General features: G+C 42.0%; 1 protein-coding gene and 1 pseudogene across 1 annotated transcript in view; both read left to right on the top strand.

Moving 5' to 3' along the window:
* Positions 1 to 4938, top strand: part of agpat5 (1-acylglycerol-3-phosphate O-acyltransferase 5 (lysophosphatidic acid acyltransferase, epsilon)) — a 115015-nt gene extending 110077 nt beyond the window's left edge. The window contains exon 8 of the mRNA XM_078213239.1: positions 2794 to 4938. Coding sequence (XP_078069365.1) covers positions 2794 to 3019 — 226 coding nt within the window. The 3' untranslated portion in view covers positions 3020 to 4938. The remainder of the gene's footprint in view (positions 1 to 2793) is intronic.
* An 8883-nt stretch (positions 4939 to 13821) lies between these two features.
* LOC144494486 (U2 spliceosomal RNA) lies at positions 13822 to 13996 on the top strand (annotated as a pseudogene).
* The last annotated feature ends 4051 nt before the right edge of the window (positions 13997 to 18047 follow it).

Below are 18047 nucleotides of genomic sequence, written 5' to 3'. Positions count from 1 at the left end.
CTCCTGATTTGAAATTGTGTATTTTAAGGAAAAGTCAGATTTAATCATTCCATGCTAATAGAATAACTTTGAACATGGTAATATTTTGAATTTGTCATACAAAATGAATCAAAAGATAGAGATCCTTACCTGGGTAGAGTGAATTGCAGGGCGACACTGGTATCCGTAAGCAGTTCTGACATATTTATTTATTTATCCTATCTGAATATAGTGACAATGGCCTAACCAGACCAAGTTTCCTGCAAAATCTAAATCCAAATACCTGCCAAACATCTTTATATAATTTTATCTTGTGAAGTGAACAATACTGTTGTAGCCAAAATGATCATCATCAATTCTCAAATTTTATTCGGCATATTTAATCTTCACAATAAAATGAACATCTTTCAACTGAATTGTGCTGTTTCAGTTCTATCTAAAGTGCAGATATACTGTAACCCAGAGCAACATAATAAGCACTGACACATTTAATCACAAGCTCAATAAGCAAAATGAGAAAGAAAAGACCAGCAATTGTATGTATATTAAAGGAAATTACTGCGGATGCTGGAATCTGATACAAAAACAGAATGCTGGAAAATCACTGCAGGTCTGTCAGCATCTTTGGAGAGAGAAGAGAGCTAGTGTTTGCAGTCTGGGTGACCCTTCTTCAGAGCTCAGATTGTATGTAGTTGGAGTTAGATTAAGAGGGTTGAGAAGAATTTCTTTGGAATGTAAGCACCAGCATCGACTCGTTGGGCTGAATGACCTGTTCTGTGCTGTATACTATATGTAAAATGTACGTAATAATTAGATTTCCATGGCATCCACATGGGGTACTAGTTTATTTTCAGAGTAGCTTTCTTTTTGGAAGTTTAAGCATTTGTCTTAGCTTTAACACTATTTTGGTCATTTTGTGCATCATGCTTCTTCAAGTGAAATGAAAACTCCGAATAGGCACCAATAATAGCTCTTCTGTTAAAAGGAAACTCCCAACAATTTAGGGAGAAAAAATCTGATTGCTGCTTTGACTGCTTGTGCTATAATTACTTACTCTAAAAAGAAATATTAGGAGGATGAACAAAAGTATTCCCTGCTCTATTTAATACCATGATGTGGAGATGCCGGTGTTGGACTGGGGTGAACACAGTAAGAAGTCTCACAACACCAGGTTAAAGTCCAATAGGTTTATTTGGTAGCAAATACCATAAGCTTTCGGAGCGCTGCTCCTTCGTCAGATGGAGTGGCTGGAATTGAAAAGTAGTTTCAGTAATGGTGACCACAAAGCTACCATCTGATTCACTGATTTCCATTTAGGAAAAGGAAATCCATCATCTTTGATGCGCTACTCTAAAGCCAAAACAATATGGTTGACTCTAAAGTCGCCTCGAGCCATTTGGTTCAAGAGTAGTTGGAGATGGGCAACAAATGCTGGCTTCCCCTGTGATACCCATTTCGATGCAAAGGAAAAACTATCCTTTAGCCTGCTTTCTGTGTTCTTACACTTGTCCCCTGTCCCCATTTAGGGACATAGGAGGAGGCCATTCAGCCCCTCAAGCTTGCTCCACTATTCAATTACATCCATGGCTGATTTTCGACTTTAATGCTATTTTCCTGCACTATCTCCATAAACCTTGATATCTTTCATATCCAGAAATCTATCAATCTCTGTCTTGAATATACTCCATGGCTGAGCCTCCACAACACGCTGGGATTCAAAGATACACCACGCTCTGACTAAAGACATTCCTTCTCATCTCAGTCCTAAATAGCCTCCTGTTTTGAGACTGTTGCCCCGCTTTCTAGACACACTAGCCAAGGGAAGCATCCTTCCGGCAGCTACTGTGTTGAGCCATATAAGATATTTATTTCTGTCCCTGATGGGGCATTGGGCCCTAGACTCCCTTCAAGCAGACAGGATCTCCTCCAATGCACTGAAATGGAGAAGTCCTCTTTACACACACTTGCTATATGTTTTCTCTTTTTGCAGCATATGTAACATTGAAGGCTAAACAACGTTCAGTGATTCTTATTGGTGCAACTACACCAAAGTAGGTGGGAAGTCAGTATGTTTAAATTTTATCAACCATAGAACCATAGAAAATTACAGCTCAGAAACAGGCCTTTTGACCCTTCTTGTCTGTGCCGAACCATTTTATGCCTCGTCCCACTGACCTGCACTTGGACCATATCCCTCCACACCCCTCTCATCCATGAACCCGTCCAAGTTTTTCTTAAATGTTAAAAGTGACCCCGCATTTACCACTTTATCCGGCAGCTCATTCCACACACCCACCACTCTCTGCGTGAAGAAGCCCCCCCCTAATATTCCCTTTAAACTTTTCTCCTTTCACCCTTAACCCACGCCCTCTGGTTTTTTTCTCCCCTAGGCTCAGCGGAAAAAGCTTGCTTGCATTCACTCTTATCGTCATTTACTTTTTCAAATTGTTTTTACGGTAATAGAGATTTGCTATCCAGAAAAATCAAAGTTTATAAGTGAGCACTGTCCTAGTTCCTAACTGTGATAGATTCATTTTGCGCTCAGGTTTGATCTAGATTACAATTTTAACAATTTCAGATATTAGGAATTTATAATGGGAGTGAAGTTTGAAAGCTACCATGTGACATTATGAGCATATTTTGCAAGTAATGCTTTTTGACTAGATCTTTCATTACAGCCATTGCTGAATTCCAGTTTCTAACTTTAAGAAATATGAAATAAAGCTGTTGGATATTGTAAGCCTGATTTAATTGCTTTCATATTTGCGTGACCTGAAGTTCCCATTGCTGTTGTTTTCCACCCCTGTTTGACAGGTTGCTAACAGAATTTTATGAGGCAGAAGATGAGCAGAAACGATACAAATTTCCTGGAGAAGGCTGCAGATCACAGTTGAGCCTTATGAGGACTCTTCCATCCCTGCTCTTCCTTGGTGGTCTGACAGTCCCCATGCTGCTGACAGAATCTGGAAGGAAGATTTATATGAAGACATGGATTTACGGAACATTAGTGGGCTGGTTATGGGTTAATGTTCGACCCTAGAACTCCATTCTTTGATGCAAGTTCTAATTATTTAGAATAATCCTAATGTAATTGCTTGTATAGCATTTTTTTGGAAGTTACCTGTAAAATGGGATTTCAAAATTGCAGTTCAAGAAATTTTATATTCTAATGAAAAACATTTGCCTTAATGACTGAAATGAACATATTCCAGTAATGTATCTGTTTAGTATGGCTGTACTTCAGTGGCAATAGTTTACCTGCTCAATGTAGTTTTAGAGCCCTGATGTATTTCTGTGCAGTTGAAGAACAAATTATTGTAGGCTGTTTAAAGAATTCAAATGGTGTGGGGTTAAATCCTATTGAGAACTGAAAAAGTGCTTGATTTGATGCTACATGTAGCTACAAGCTGTACTGTTTCGAGGAACAAAAACTGATGTGTTGCAGTACTTGTTTACATGGAGTCTGCTACTTAATGCTGTTTGTTACATGAAAAGGTTTTTAATTATTTTCAGAAGGTATCATTGTATTTTGTTCTGAATTAAGGATGTTGTTAGAATCATCTTATAGCATTGGTTCTCTGAATGGTGAAAGAGGGCAAATCAGTGGTTCGTGGTCCTTTACATTGCTCTAGCTAAGTGTAGTATCACTTACAATCAAACTTCCAAAAATATTTCCAGTACAATGAAATTGCTTTAAAGCATGGTTTACCTGTTGAGGGTGGTGGTTGGGTTGGGGGGGGGGGGGGGGGGGGCGCAGGGTGCAGAAGAAAAATGCAATTATAAGTGTGGCTGTGAAAGATGGGTAAAATGCTAAATTTTAGTTGCTGATTGCTTAGTTTTGTGAACTAACAGTGATTTTAAAAAAATATATAATTACTGCAGCATTTCAGATGATGTGTGTACGTACTAAGTGTACATAAATGGTCAAGTTGTTGGACTGAAACCATTTGTTGTCATCAGTTGTATTCATACGTCAACTTGAGTACCATCATCTGATATACAAAACAATGAAGTTAAAGCACTGGGAAATGAAGTGGGTTACACTACATGTTGACCTTTGTGTGGATAAATGATTAAGAATCTACTGCTTGTCTGTTTAATCATTGAGTTGCTTAGTGATTGTGAACTGTTTTCTTAACTTTGTGATGCCTTTATGTGCCGTTTACTGTATTTACAGAAAGCATGTGCCTTTTGCCTGTTGCTGACTGGTTGGTTCATTCTCAGCAATGGTACTAATGACAGTCTTAATACAGGCATATTAGAAATGCATCACAATTATAACTTGCAACTGGATTTGCTTATGGAAAAGACAATACTCCCTCTAGTGGGTCAAGACAGCTAGATTAAATCTTCCCTTGTGATTTCTCAAATGGTTTTGTTTTTCTACATACAGTATGTACAGTAAAGCCCACTCCAAGTGTACAAATCCAAAGTTTTTAATCTTGCTCAAAGTTTATAATTCCTAAGTGTACTATTTGAGTGCACCTGCTGTTGGAATAGTGCTTATGAAAGCTGAATAATTACACCCACTCTTAATTTTACTTACCTCAAACACAATTCAGACAAATATTTATAATAATTTTAGGTGTTATCACTGGCATGATTACATATCCTGAATTTCTTTCCCCAAGAGCACAACAGTGAGCTAATGGAAAGTATTATCAATGTTTTTACACATTTTCAGGACAATTCAAATGGTGCAATGCCAATGTGATTAATCATAGTTTCTTATAAGTAATGAAATAAAGATCACCTTTATTGCAGGTCAGTTTATTCTGATCAATTTTTAAAAGCACATTTGTTTTAATAGACAGTATGTTTACAACATTTATCACAGTACCATATCCTTGCATGCGTATTGGTTTTAATGTTTTCTTTTACAGCATTTTTAAGCATTATAATTTGTGTACACATGTTGCTTAAATAAATTTTAAATGATTAAAGTATAATATAGCCATCTGTTTGGGTTCTTTATCTTTGCTATTAACGAGACTGAACAAGTATTTATGTTCCTATGTCTAATTCAATTTATAGATAAAATTAGTTACATCTGGAATCTCACAATTATCTAATTTGCTTCATTATCTGGTTATAAATATGTAGTCAAGCAGTAGATTTTTAAATCTCTGAAAGTAATACACATTGTTCTTTTAAATAATTGGAAAATGTTGCCATCTAGCTGCAGAGTAAGAAAACAATTTTCTCCCATTATCACCCAAGTTACGTAGCAAAGTCAGGCAATCAAAGAAGAGTCTGAGATTTTACAATGGATCTATAGATTGCCTTGAATCTTACTCTTCCCTTTGACCTCATGACTTCCAAGATTTTGCATACTGAGTTCCATGCTGCATGAGTAAGTTTGCCTCTGAAAGTTTAACAATAGCCTGTTGCCAAATTAGGCATTTTCCCCTGTGTGGAAAAATAAATGGATCCCATTCCTGAAGACCAAGGCAGCATAGGAAACAACTATGAGTTCATATTATTCCATTGCTATAAAGCCTTGTATCATAATCCTTGAGGCTATCTATTTTGCTCCAATGGCTAGAGTATGCATAAATGGATCTTTGCTTGGCGGGATATGACAAGTCGAATCGCACAGGGGTCTGTGCCGGGCCCTCAACCTTTTACAAATTACATCAATGATTTAGATGAGGGGAGTGAAGGCATGGTAGCTAAATTTGCAGGCAACACAAAAGATAGGTCAGAAAGTATGTTGTGAAGAAGACATGATGAGTTTGTAAACGGATACAGATAGGTTGATTGAGTGGTCAAAAACTTGAGAGATGGTTTATAATGTGAGAAAATGTGAAATTGTTCACTTTGACAGGAAGAAAAAGCTGGGTGTTACTTAAATGGAGAACAACTGCAGAATTTAAGTTTATTTATTAGTGTCACATTAAATCTGCAATGTAGTTATTGTGAAAATCTCCGAGTCGCCACACTCCGGCACCTGTTCAGGTATACTGAGGGAGAATTTAGCATGGCAAATGCACCTAACCAGCACGTCTCTTGGTCTGTGGGAGGATGATGTGGAGATGCCGGCGTTGGACTGGGGTGAACACAGTAAGAGTTTTAACAACACCAGGTTAAAGTCCAACAGGTTTATTTGGTAGCAAACACCAAACACCAGCGCTCCGAAAGCTAATGGTGTTTGCTACCAAATAAACCTGTTGGACTTTAACCTGGTGCTGTTAAAACTCTTACTGTGGGAGGATACCAGAGCACCCGGAGGAAACCCAGACACAGGGAGAAGGTAAGACTCCGCACAGACAGTGACCCAAGCCTGGAATCGAACCTGGGTTCCTGATACAATGAGGCAGCAGTGCTAACCAACGTGCCACCCACATTTGGAAGTGCAGAGGGATCGAGGTGTTGTCGTGCATGAGTCACAAAGTTAATCAAGAAGGCTAATGGAATTCTATCATGAGAGAAATTGAACATAAAAGCAAGAGTGTTAGGAATCATGTATGAAGGGCATTGGTGAGACCACATTTTGAATAGTGTGTGCAGATTTGGTCTTATTTCAGGAAGGATGTAAATGTGTTGGGAGTGGTTCAGAAGAGGGTTACGAGACTGGTACCTGGGATCAGCAGGATGTCTTATGACGATAGGTTGGACAGACTGGGCTTGTTTCCACTAGTGTTTAGAAGAATGAAGGGCAACTTGATTGACGTATACAAGATCCTGAATGGTCTTGACAAGGTGAATGTGGAATGGATGTTTCCTGTTGTGGATGAGTCCAGAACTCGGGGCACTGTTTTAATTATGGAACAGAAATGAGAATTTTTTTTCTCTGAAGAATGAAGAAAATTACAGCATGGGAACAGCCCTTTCGGCTCTCCAAGCCTGCACCGACCATGCTGCCCATGTGAACTAAATCCCCCTACCCTTCCGGGGACCATATCCCTCTATTCCCATCCTATTCCTGTATTTGTCCAGATGCCCAGAAGGTTGTGTGATTTTGAAGCACTCTCTCCGAAGGCGGTAGAAGCAGGGTCAATGAATATTTTTAAGTCAGGTAGATAGATTCTGTGTCCTCCTTCCCCTCCCTCCCAGAACTATGATAGGGTCCACTTGCTCGCACTTTCCGCTCTACCAGCCTCCACATTTAAAGATCATTCTCCACCATTACACTATCAGTCCAACATGGTGCCATGATGAAACATATCTTCTCCTTGCCCCCTCCTGTCATCATTCCGCAGGGACTGCTTTCCCCTCGATACCCTGATCTATTCCTCCATCATGCCCAACTCATCCCCTTCTCAGGGCACCTTTCCCTTGCACTTTGTGATTGCAATACTTGCCCCTTTACCTCCTCCCTCCTAAGCATTCAAGGCCACCAACTTTCAGGTTGAGCAGTGTTTCACTTGCACATTCTTAAATTTGCCAATGCAATCTCTACATTAGAACATAGAACAGTACAGCACAGAACAGGCCCTTCCGCCCACGATGTTGTGCCGAGCTTTATCTGAAACCAAGATCAAGCTATCCCACTCCCTATCACCCTGGTGTGCTCCATGTGCCTATCCAATAACCGCTTAAATGTTTCTAAAGTGTCTGACTCCACTATCACTGCAGGCAGTCCATTCCACACCCCAACCACTCTCTGCGTAAAGAACCTACCTCTGATATCCTTCCTATATCTCCCACCACGAACCCTATAGTTATGCCCCCTTGTAATAGCTCCATCCACCCGAGGAAATAGTCTTTGAACGTTCACTCTATCCCCTTCATCATTTTATAAACCTCTATTAAGTCTCCCCTCAGCCTCCTCCGCTCCAGAGAGAACAGCCCTAGCTCCCTCAACCTTTCCTCATAAGACCTACCCTCCAAACCAGGCAGCATCCTGGTAAATCTCCTCTGAACTCTTTCCAGCGCTTCCACATCCTTCTTATAGTGAGGTGACCAGAACTGCACACAATATTCCAAATATGGTCTCACCAAGGTCCTGTACAGTTGCAGCATAACCCCACAGCTCTTAAACTCCAACCCCCTGTTAATAAAAGCTAATACACTATAGGCCTTCTTCACAGCTCTATCCACTTGAGTGGCAACCTTTAGAGATCTGTGGATATGGACCCCAAGATCTCTCTGTTCCTCCACAGTCTTCAGAACCCTACCTTTGACCCTGTAATCCACATTTAAATTAGTCCTACCAAAATGAATCACCTCACATTTATCAGGGTTAAACTCCATTTGCCATTTTTCAGCCCAGCTTTGCATCCTATCTATGTCTCTGTGCAGCCTACAACAGCCCTCCACCTCATCCACTACTCCACCAATCTTGGTGTCATCGGCAAATTTACTGATCCACCCTTCAGCCCCCTCCTCTCATTAAGAAAAGTCACAAAGAGGTCACATTGTGGTGACTCATTGCACACTGGGTGACCACTTTGCAGAACATCTTTGCTCAGCCCATAAGCATGACCCTCAACCTTCCTATTGTTTGCCATTTTAACTCAAAACCTTGCTCTCATGTCCACATGTTCATCCTTGGCTGGCTGCAATGCTCCGGAGTAGCAGCATCTCATCATCCAATTAGGCATTTTTACAGCTCAAGTAAGGCCATAAGAGGGAGAAAGGAATTGAGGGCTTGCTGATAGAGTTGGATGAGGAAGCAAAGGAAGAGGCTTGAGTAGAAAATAAATGTCAGAATGGACAGTTTTCTTATGATTGCATATTCTACATAATATGTAGCTTGTGTATCTTTACCCTGCTGTTGCATCTTATTTTGAGATGTAGTTTCAGAATCATTAACAATATACGATTTACTACCTTGTGTATTTCCAATAAGTTCAGTCACTTCCTTTGAAAAGCTGAAAAGCCTAAACTGCTTAAAATCTTGCCTCAAAATCAAACTTCCGATGCTATGACTCCGTTCCCATTCTCATTAATCAAAATTGGACGCTGTATTCAAGTTGCGGGCTGATCAAAGCACTCTGCAATTCGAACAGGATTTCTGACTCTACAGCTCAGCATTCATTTACAAAAACAAAATACAATAAATTCTCAAAACTGAAATAGAAACAAATTGGAGATGTTCAGTCAGCCAGACAACATCTGTACAGACAGAAGCAGAGGTGTTATTCTGAGTTTTAGTTCATATATATTTTTTTAAATTTAAGATCATTTATCTCACTGCTCACCTCAACATTCAATTTCATCAACCTGTTCTATCTCCCTGGATAAATACCAAAATGAAATATTGTTTAATATTTCTGCCATATCGTTACCTGTGGTACTACATTATCCTGCCTATCACTTAATTATCCTATTCCCATTACAGCCTTCCTTTTTTAATTGATGCACTGTAAAACATTTTACTATTTTATGTTCCTTGCTAATTTAGTTTCATAGATTATCTTTGCCTTCCTGATTGATTTTTGGCTTCTCTCCTAATCTCTTCGCATTCTCTTACCATGCACTCCTCAATTGTCTATGTACCTAATTTGTCTTTTGCCACCCTTTCAGTTGTTCCCTTGTGTCATCGTTCATCCATGGATCCCTCACTGCACATGTCTCCGTGCCTCTACCTCTCTTTCCTCCTTATAGTCTCTGCTTAAAATCTTTCATCTGATCTAATGTCTCCTTATGTGACTTGGTTGTGATGTGAAGGCCTTTAGGACATTTTATTAGGTCAAAGTTGTTGTGTGCTTTTGTCCCGTGTATCGAAGAAACCTAACCAGGATTTTTTGAGGTGCAGAACCCCAAGTGACTTCCCAAGTGCATCGAGGTACCCCAAGCATTCTCATAATCTTGATGCCCCTTTTTTGCAATGGAATAGGTCCAAATGTAGAAATCAAATGTAAACACTCGCTCTATCTATGCATTTATTAGCAATTAAGAGGCACGCAGCCACAAATACATTTGCCAGCTACAAGGCCCGCTTGGGCACCCTCCCCATGCTCTCTTGTGCACCCAGGCACATCGCCCCTCTCTAGGGCTCAGGCACATGCTGCCTGCCTCCCTACAACTGAGGTGGGAGGTGTTCAATCACTTTTCTTGTCCATGCTTTGCTACTGTAAAAGGTATTGAGAATACAAGCCTGGTACATTACTGAGCTTTGTGCTTGGTTAGTTTGCTAACCCAATCAATGAATGCTTAAAAAAACTGGGGCAAGCAGTTAATTAACTCAACATGGTTACTGAAATTGGCTCCTCTGCACTTGAGGTTATCATTAATCCACTGGCTTCTGAGGATGTTACACTTCCTTTTTGGAAAAGCAATGCTGGGTTGCATTGGGGAAGGATCTGTTTTGAGATCAATTGGTGTAAGGAACATGCATAGTGCTAGGACCTGGGAAATGCTATGAATTGATTGCTGGCAATGCCATTGTATTTCAGAAAGAAAATTATTGATTTTTTTTTGAAGACTATGAATATATGTTGGATAGTAAAAGGATGTTGATAAAAGAAAAAGTGGCTGCCCTTATGTTTGGCATTATCATTGAATCTTGCAGAGCACCAAGAACTCTGATTCCTTACAAATGTTTTCAACATTTCAGATTTGATGTGAGTTTTCAATCAGCACTTTATACATCCTTTGAAAGTAACCGACATGACACCACTACCTGCACAATTAACTGAAGCAAGGTATTCAAAAGTGCTTTGTAAAAAAGAGAGGGGACAAAATCAGAAGCAAGAACCCAAGGCATGGCCTAATTAAGAGGGCAATTTTAATGCTTTTGAAAAGTGGGAAGATAAATCTTTTGTACAGAATATACAGCATAGGAATAGGCCATTCGGTCCAGCTAGTCTGTGTAGACGCAGCCTAGAAATCGTGGATTTGTGTGAACTAAAGACATTATGGGGAAAAGTTGAATATATAGTTAGGTCATAGATCATCCATGGTCTCTGAGTAGCAGAACAGGATTGAGGAGCTGAATGGCCTACTCCTGTCCCTAATGTACTTGTAATATCATGCTACACATTCTAACCACAGTAAAGAAATTTCCCAATTGAGTTAATTGGAAATTCTCTTATATTTGTGCACCTTGTTTTATTCTTTAGATTCAATTTTTCCTTTATTATTCCTGTATGGTGTCCCGTAATTAGGTTGCTAATTTTTGGCTTTTAGTGGGATATATTTCTTTTGAACTCCATTGATTGCCTTTTTAAAGAATTCCCACTGCATTTCTGTCTTTGTTTTCAAGATTTTTCTGTGTGTTTAACTTCTCCAGTTGACCCTATGCTTTCATCAGAAATTGTTCTTTTCCAATGTACCACCTATTTGTGCCACTCTTGATCTTAATTTTGAACCTAAGTTTGTTATGGTCATCAGGATTAAGGTACTCTCCTCCTTCCTTCTGTCTGATCCGGTTTATTACCTATTATAAGATTGAGCAGAGAATATTTTCCTCCTGGACATCTTTTTTTTGCCTTTTACAACTTCTTGTCATTTTAGTTGGGGATAATTGATATTTCCTCTGATTATTCTATTCATGCAATTCATTGCATGGATATGCCTACTTCTTTCTTCCTCCAATTTCCATCGTGGTCTATTGTATACACTGATTAGGATGATGAATCTCTCATTTTTTAAACTCAAGCCTATAGATTCTGTATCTATCTTACTGCTAGTTACATTCTTTTTATTCTACTGCCTTTATGCTGAGCTAATCTAGCTACTCTGACTTTACCTTCCCTTCCTCAATGCGATAAAGAATCAGAGTCCCTAAGTGTAGAAGAGGCCATTCAGTCCATCAAGTCTGCATCAACTCTCTATCCTGTGTATATTCTATATATTCTGCAATATTTAGTTTCTAATCCTGTTCTCCATATAGCTATGTTTCAGTCATCCCGAGTTTATCTGGATCCTCTTAAAATTATTGCCTCCATTCATGCGTTTTGTTTTGAATACTGCATACATTTCTGTACCAACAGTCTTTTGTTATTTGTTTCCCCCTCATTCTTTTGAGTAATTATTTTACCTTCGTGCTCTTTGACTTTATCTAATCTCTGACGATCCATTTGTCTGTCCTTTCATTTCTTTCCCATGCTCTTAGTGTTATTTTGCAGTCATTTCTAGCAACTCCCTCCCTCTTGTTATTAGTTATTGAAGGTGTTATTCACAGGCTGAGTCCTTTCAGCTAAGGCCTTGGTCCAGAGATTAATTCCTCTGCAGTCCTGCTTGTCAATGAAGCTTAAACTCCTGATGCTCCCTATAGTAGAACCTTTTCCCTAAATCTTTCCTCTGCTGTTGGTTCTGACGTGTTGCACAGCAATTGCTTCTTTGACACATTGTGGTCTTGTGTTCTTCAGCTGCTTATTGCTCTATTCCGTCCCATGTACCGAGTTCTCATGGTTTCCTCGCTGTATTCTTCATCTACCTTCTGCTCCTGTGGTATTATTCCAATCATGGGGTCGGTTTTCATTTTTATGATGATCCCCAGTTCCACTTTTGCCCTCAAGTGTCAGCTGCTTGCCCCAGATTGAGTTTTGGATAAGCCAGAGCTTTCTTCAGATAAATATTCTAAAGACCAAACAAATTCTTCTCAATTCCTTTCAGAAACTCCAAGGCCAAGTCCCAACTCCATCCCCTCCCCTGCTGTTTGAACCTGATTTGCAATACCTGCATCTTGTATGATCCTAAGATAAGGTTCAGACTCTTTATCCTGTCATAGGGATCGCCTGTTTTCAGATTTGTTCATGGTCTGTCTCACCCCGAACATTGCTGAAGTCCTCATCGATATTTTTACCACCTGCAGGGTATTGATTTAACAATCCTCATGCAATCCAGCTAAGGGACATCCCCCCACCAATAGGCAAATTACTGCTTTTGAATCTCGATCATGACCACAAAGAATACCATGGCTCTAATTATAGCATGTAGTAAGTTTAGGATGATTGTTCAGGAATGCGGGATCACAGTGACTTCAGTTAGAGTGAGGAGAGGATTGAGGGGGTGCACGTGATAGTTTAAAGTCCAGGGGAGCAAATGATGTGCTGAGATGCAGGGCTGGAAAAGGATTAGACGAGTGGGGCAGGGGGGAAACCATAGATAGATTTGTAAGTGAGAATTGTGTAATAGTTGAGCCAACTTTGTAAAGTGTTGCCACAGTGTTGGGCAGCAGTCAGAAATGATAATGTGGTACTGCGGCAGAGAAAGATGGTTGATTTGTGATGTGTGCTAGGTTAGCTGACCTTTGTATTACGGCTTTGACAATGTTTGGAAGAGATAAATCAACATAGGATCCCTGCTACTGGTCAGTACCCAGGAACTCCAGTTAGAAATATACAAAGAGAAGAGTGAACTTTGATCAACTCTGAACAATCTGCAAAGTGAACTTCCAACCACTCACAGAACTCTGCCCAGTGTGAGTATCTCAGGAGTGCGGGCAAGAGTAAAGCTATTTTCACTGGGAAAACCTTGATGGGAAGAAGAGCTGTAAGAAACCTGATCAAAGTTTTTGATAAATGAAATTAATTGGTAATCCAGATGCAAAAGCAGTTTATTTTCAACAAAAATAGAAGGACATGGGATGAGAGTAAGCTAATTCAGAGAGAGAATTTTGGGTTTAGGGTTTTAGTTTGCAGAATGGCATTCAGTTGAAACTTGAAAAAGAAAATTGGACCATATATCAAAATTCATGAGTTTATTGAGGAAAGCCTGATTTCTACAATCCCTGTAAATATTATACTATGCAATTCTGTGGCACACATGTAGATTGACATATAAGGGGTGCATAAATGTCAGGGATTTCATAGTCCCATGTTACGCTTGTCAACGTCGCTCCAATGTATAATTTCCAAAGCAGGCTTTGTGAATTCAGAGTAAACTGGGAAGAGTATGAAGGCATCACTGTGAAGCAAGTTGCGATTGCTGAACTGAGAGGGGGAAAAAATCGCTTCTTGGCCTTTTGGCTAAGATCAAGTGTAGTATCCGGTCCTACGCTTGATAGAAGTCAATAAGGTTACATGGAGGCTTCATTTGAAGCAATGTTTTAAAACACCATCTAGGTCTTTTGGCTAAGATGAAGCTGCTCTATACAAACATCAGTAGTGCAGTTTCAATCAACGGGTGGGAATTAGAAAACTTCCTGGGTGGCATAGTGTTACAGAGATTAGCACTGCTGCCTCACAGTGCCAGAGACCCAGGTTCGATTCCTGGCTTGGGTGACTGTATGGAGTTTGCATGTTCTCCCCATGTCTGTGTGGGTTTTCTCCGGGTGGTCCCCTCAGTCCAAATATGTGTGGGCCCATGCAAAATTGCTCCCAAGTATCATGGGGGCTAGCTAGGGTAAATGTATGGAGTTTGGGGTTAGGGCCTAGGTGGGATGGTGGTCAGTGCAGGCTCGATGGGCCAAATGGCCGCCTCCTGCACTGTAGGATTATATGATTCTAATTGGGGCATAAGAGGAGTGACAATACCGGGCAGTGGGGCACCTCCCTGTACATGAACAATGTCACTGTCCTTTGCTTGGATCCACTGCCGGTGCCCAGGCTGATCAACATTTGTGATCAGTCAGAACTGGCCCTGGTGGTAAAAGTAAGGCTATGTTCTTTGGGAACTGGGTTGATTAATTCCTTGTCCTCTTCACTGTCAGGTCAGACTGCCTGAAGGTGCTGTGGATATGGTTCAGAGGGATCAAGGCATGCGTTAGAAACTGGAAGGAGTGAATAGGTATAATTTGACAACAACTGGGTATGTGGGAGTGATGCTCCCTCTCCATTGCAGATAAAAACCTGGTTATCAAATGTGAGGTACTCTTGATGTTGCTGGACTTGCCACAGAGTTGGCCCATTCACACTTCCTGTGCTGTGGCGATCACTTGAGCCATTTTCAACCATCTAGAGGTAGAAGATGGATCGCTTTCACAGGGATGCAGCGTACAAACCTTTAAATAAAAGGGGGGAAATGTGCTCAGCCTTGCCCTAATCCTGCTGGCCACCTTGTGTGGCTGCATCGAGCTGTATATAGATCCTCGTATGCAAACACTAAGGGCCCGATTTTACCAACAATTTGCACCCATTTTCGGGAGCGAAATCGCGGTAAAGTCGGGTGTGAGGCCTTTATCGCGATCTGCACCCGCGTCCGAGCAAATCGCCACTTTACCGAGAGCCGCGAATGACGGGGATCCGTTGCGCGCCCAAATTGGGCGGACCAACGATTTAAATACATTAGCATGCATTTAAATCAATTTAATGAACTGCCCGCCCAACTCTATCATCATTTCCCACTTTCCTGCCGCGTGTACCGTTCCGGATCCGTGCTTTTAGCGACCTGCTAAATAAAAGTCTGAAGCCGACGCTGCAGCTTCCGAAGAGCGGGTTCAGAGCCTCTAACGGCTCTCTGACCCAGATCATCCTCTTGTGTGGGGGGGGGGGGGGCGGGGGCAGGGGGGGGGGGGGAGGGAGGCGGGTCAGATGTATCTCTGGGGGAGGGGAGGGGGGGGAGGAGCCGGGTCAGATGTATCTCTGGGGGAGGAGGAGGCGGGTCAGATGTATCTCTGGGGGAGGAGGGAGGCGGGTCAGATGTATCTCTTGGGGGGGAGGAGGCGGGTCAGATTTATCTCTGAGGGAGGGGGGTGAGAGGGCTGATCGTTGTCTGGTGGTGGGGGGGGAGGCCCGATCGCTCACTGGGGGGGGGGAAGGATCTCTGGTTGGGTGGGGGGCAGGAGAGTCCGCTGGCACTCTGCGGGCGATCCCTCGTCCCCACCGGAGGAACAAATCCCTCCTCCCGGAGTGGACGTGCGGCCATGCCATCCCACAAAACCTTCAGGATCAAGCGATTCCTCGCTAAGAAGATGAAGCAGAACCGGCCGATTCCACAGTGGAATTCCGCATGAAAACTGGCAACAAGATCAGGTACAACTCCAAGAGGAGACACTGGAGAAGGACCAAGCTGGGCCTGTAAAGGGATACACCATCACTACAGTGATTGGTGGTCGATTTTCATATTTATGTCCATTGGAGATTTTGCGCTAGTTGCTTGCTCTGGGAATGTTTGTTCTGTTTGTTAGATATTATCTTTCATGTAGATTGATTGAGAGATGTTGGGATGGATGCAGAAGCTATTTTCTGTGCTGACGAATAGGGGAGATGCTTTCTTAATTTGTGACAAGGGAAATCGTTCCATGCTCATGTATGCCTACACTATTTTCACATTGATGGAGATGAGAGGGGTTTTTGGATGTGACAGATATTTTCTAGACTGATAGATGAGGGAGATATTTTCAGACTGATGGATACGTGAGCTATTTCACACTGATGGATGGAAGATCATTTTTCAAACTTGAATATTTCCCATGTTTTCATAGTCATGGATCTGAGCAAAATTTTCATCATGAAACATATGGAAAAATATTCATTCTAAAGGATGTGGGAGATGTTGTTTCACTGATGGGAATGGGCGATAACTTTGTGTCAATGGGTCGGGGTGACATTTTCATAATGATATATATTGGCGGCATTTTAGTGCTGATCGTAATATGGAATGACTTCATCCTGCTGGATATGGGCGATTCTTTCATATTGATGGAGATGGGCGATGCATTTAACACTGTTGCGCCCCTGCCCCCCCCCCCCACCAGAGAGCCATCTGCCCCCCCGCACCCCCCCCCCCCCCCCCACCCCCCCCGAGATACACCCTCTCTGCTGCTTTTCGCTCCGAGCCGTTCTCTGCTTTTTGTTTTCTTTCCCGACACGGGCGCGCTTTTTCAAATTTTTTTCAAACTGCGCATGCACAGTTTAGAGCTCCGATCGTTCTGGCAGCGCTAAGCCCCGCCCACAGCACGGATCGGTCTGGAGACAGCTGAAAGCGTATGGGGGCATCTGAAAGTGGATTTCTAGGTCGGATCTGTACTGCGCACAGATTCGGCACTTCGGGTCCGATTTTACCATTTTGATTCTAAGTGTCACTACTGACCTTCTACCTCTTCCCAGTGTTGCGAAGGATGAGTCTGGCCAGGCGGAATGACCCAAGTGGTCAGTCCGTCCCATACTACATGTCCCTCGTGGAAAAATCTATGTTAAAAAAAATATACCTTTGACCACAAATCCATCAGGCAGTGGTCTGCACGCAACATGCTGGCGGCTCTATGGGAAAAGGAGATGGTGAATCCTGTTGGATGGTTCCTTGAGCAGACTGTCAAAGTCATTTGGCAATGCCAGATCACCTGAACTTTAAACCAGCAACAAGACCCAACTTAGGGGGCGGTCAGAAAGGCCCTCCCTGTCAGATCCTTCCTATACGCCCCATCTGTCCTCAAAGTGATTGCGGTGGGATTGAGAGATCATTGCCCACCTCCCAGTGGAATGTGTCTTTGCAAAGAAGATCTGGAGAGAGACGAGGTGGTTTTTATCAAGGTTCATTCCGAGCAGCTCCATGACTCTGCTCGATGTGCTGTTCCCAGGGACGCACACCAAGACAAACATCAGCTATAGCTGGAATCATAGAGTTTTACAGCACAGCATGAGGCCCTTTGGCCTATTGTGTCTGCATCGACCATGTAGCATTTATCTATTCTAATTCCATTTTCCAGCACTTGGTCCATAGCCTTGAATGCTATGGCATTTCAAGTGCTTATCTAAATGCTGAGGGTTCACTACCATCCTTTCAGGCAGTGAGTTCCACATTCCCATCATCCTCTGGGTGAAAATGTTTTTTCTCAAATCCCCTCAATCTCCGACCTTTACCTTAAATCTTTGCCTCCTGGTTACTAGCCCCTCTACTAAGGGGAAACGCTTCTTCCTATCTACCCTATCTATATCCCTCATAATTTTGTACACCTCAGCCTCTTCTGGTTTAAGGAGAATAACCCCAGCCTATCCAGCATCTCTTCTCAACTGAAATGCTTCCCCCCAGGCAACAGCCTGGGGATTCTCATCTGCGCCCTTTCTCGTGCAATCATATCCTTCCTGTAATGTGGCAACTAGAACTGCACACAATATCAACCTAGCAAGCGTATTATGCAGCTCCATCATAACCTCCCGACTCTTATAATCTATGCCTCGGCTAATAAAGGCATGTATCCCATATGCCTTCTTAACCACCTTAGCTACCTGTCCTGCTGCCTTCAGCAATTTTTGGACATGCATCCCAAGGTCCCTCTGCTCCTCTGTACTTCC

Source organism: Mustelus asterias, chromosome 5, assembly GCF_964213995.1.
Source record: "Mustelus asterias chromosome 5, sMusAst1.hap1.1, whole genome shotgun sequence".
Lineage (NCBI taxonomy): Eukaryota > Metazoa > Chordata > Chondrichthyes > Carcharhiniformes > Triakidae > Mustelus > Mustelus asterias.
This window is presented reverse-complemented; position numbering and strand designations above follow the sequence as displayed.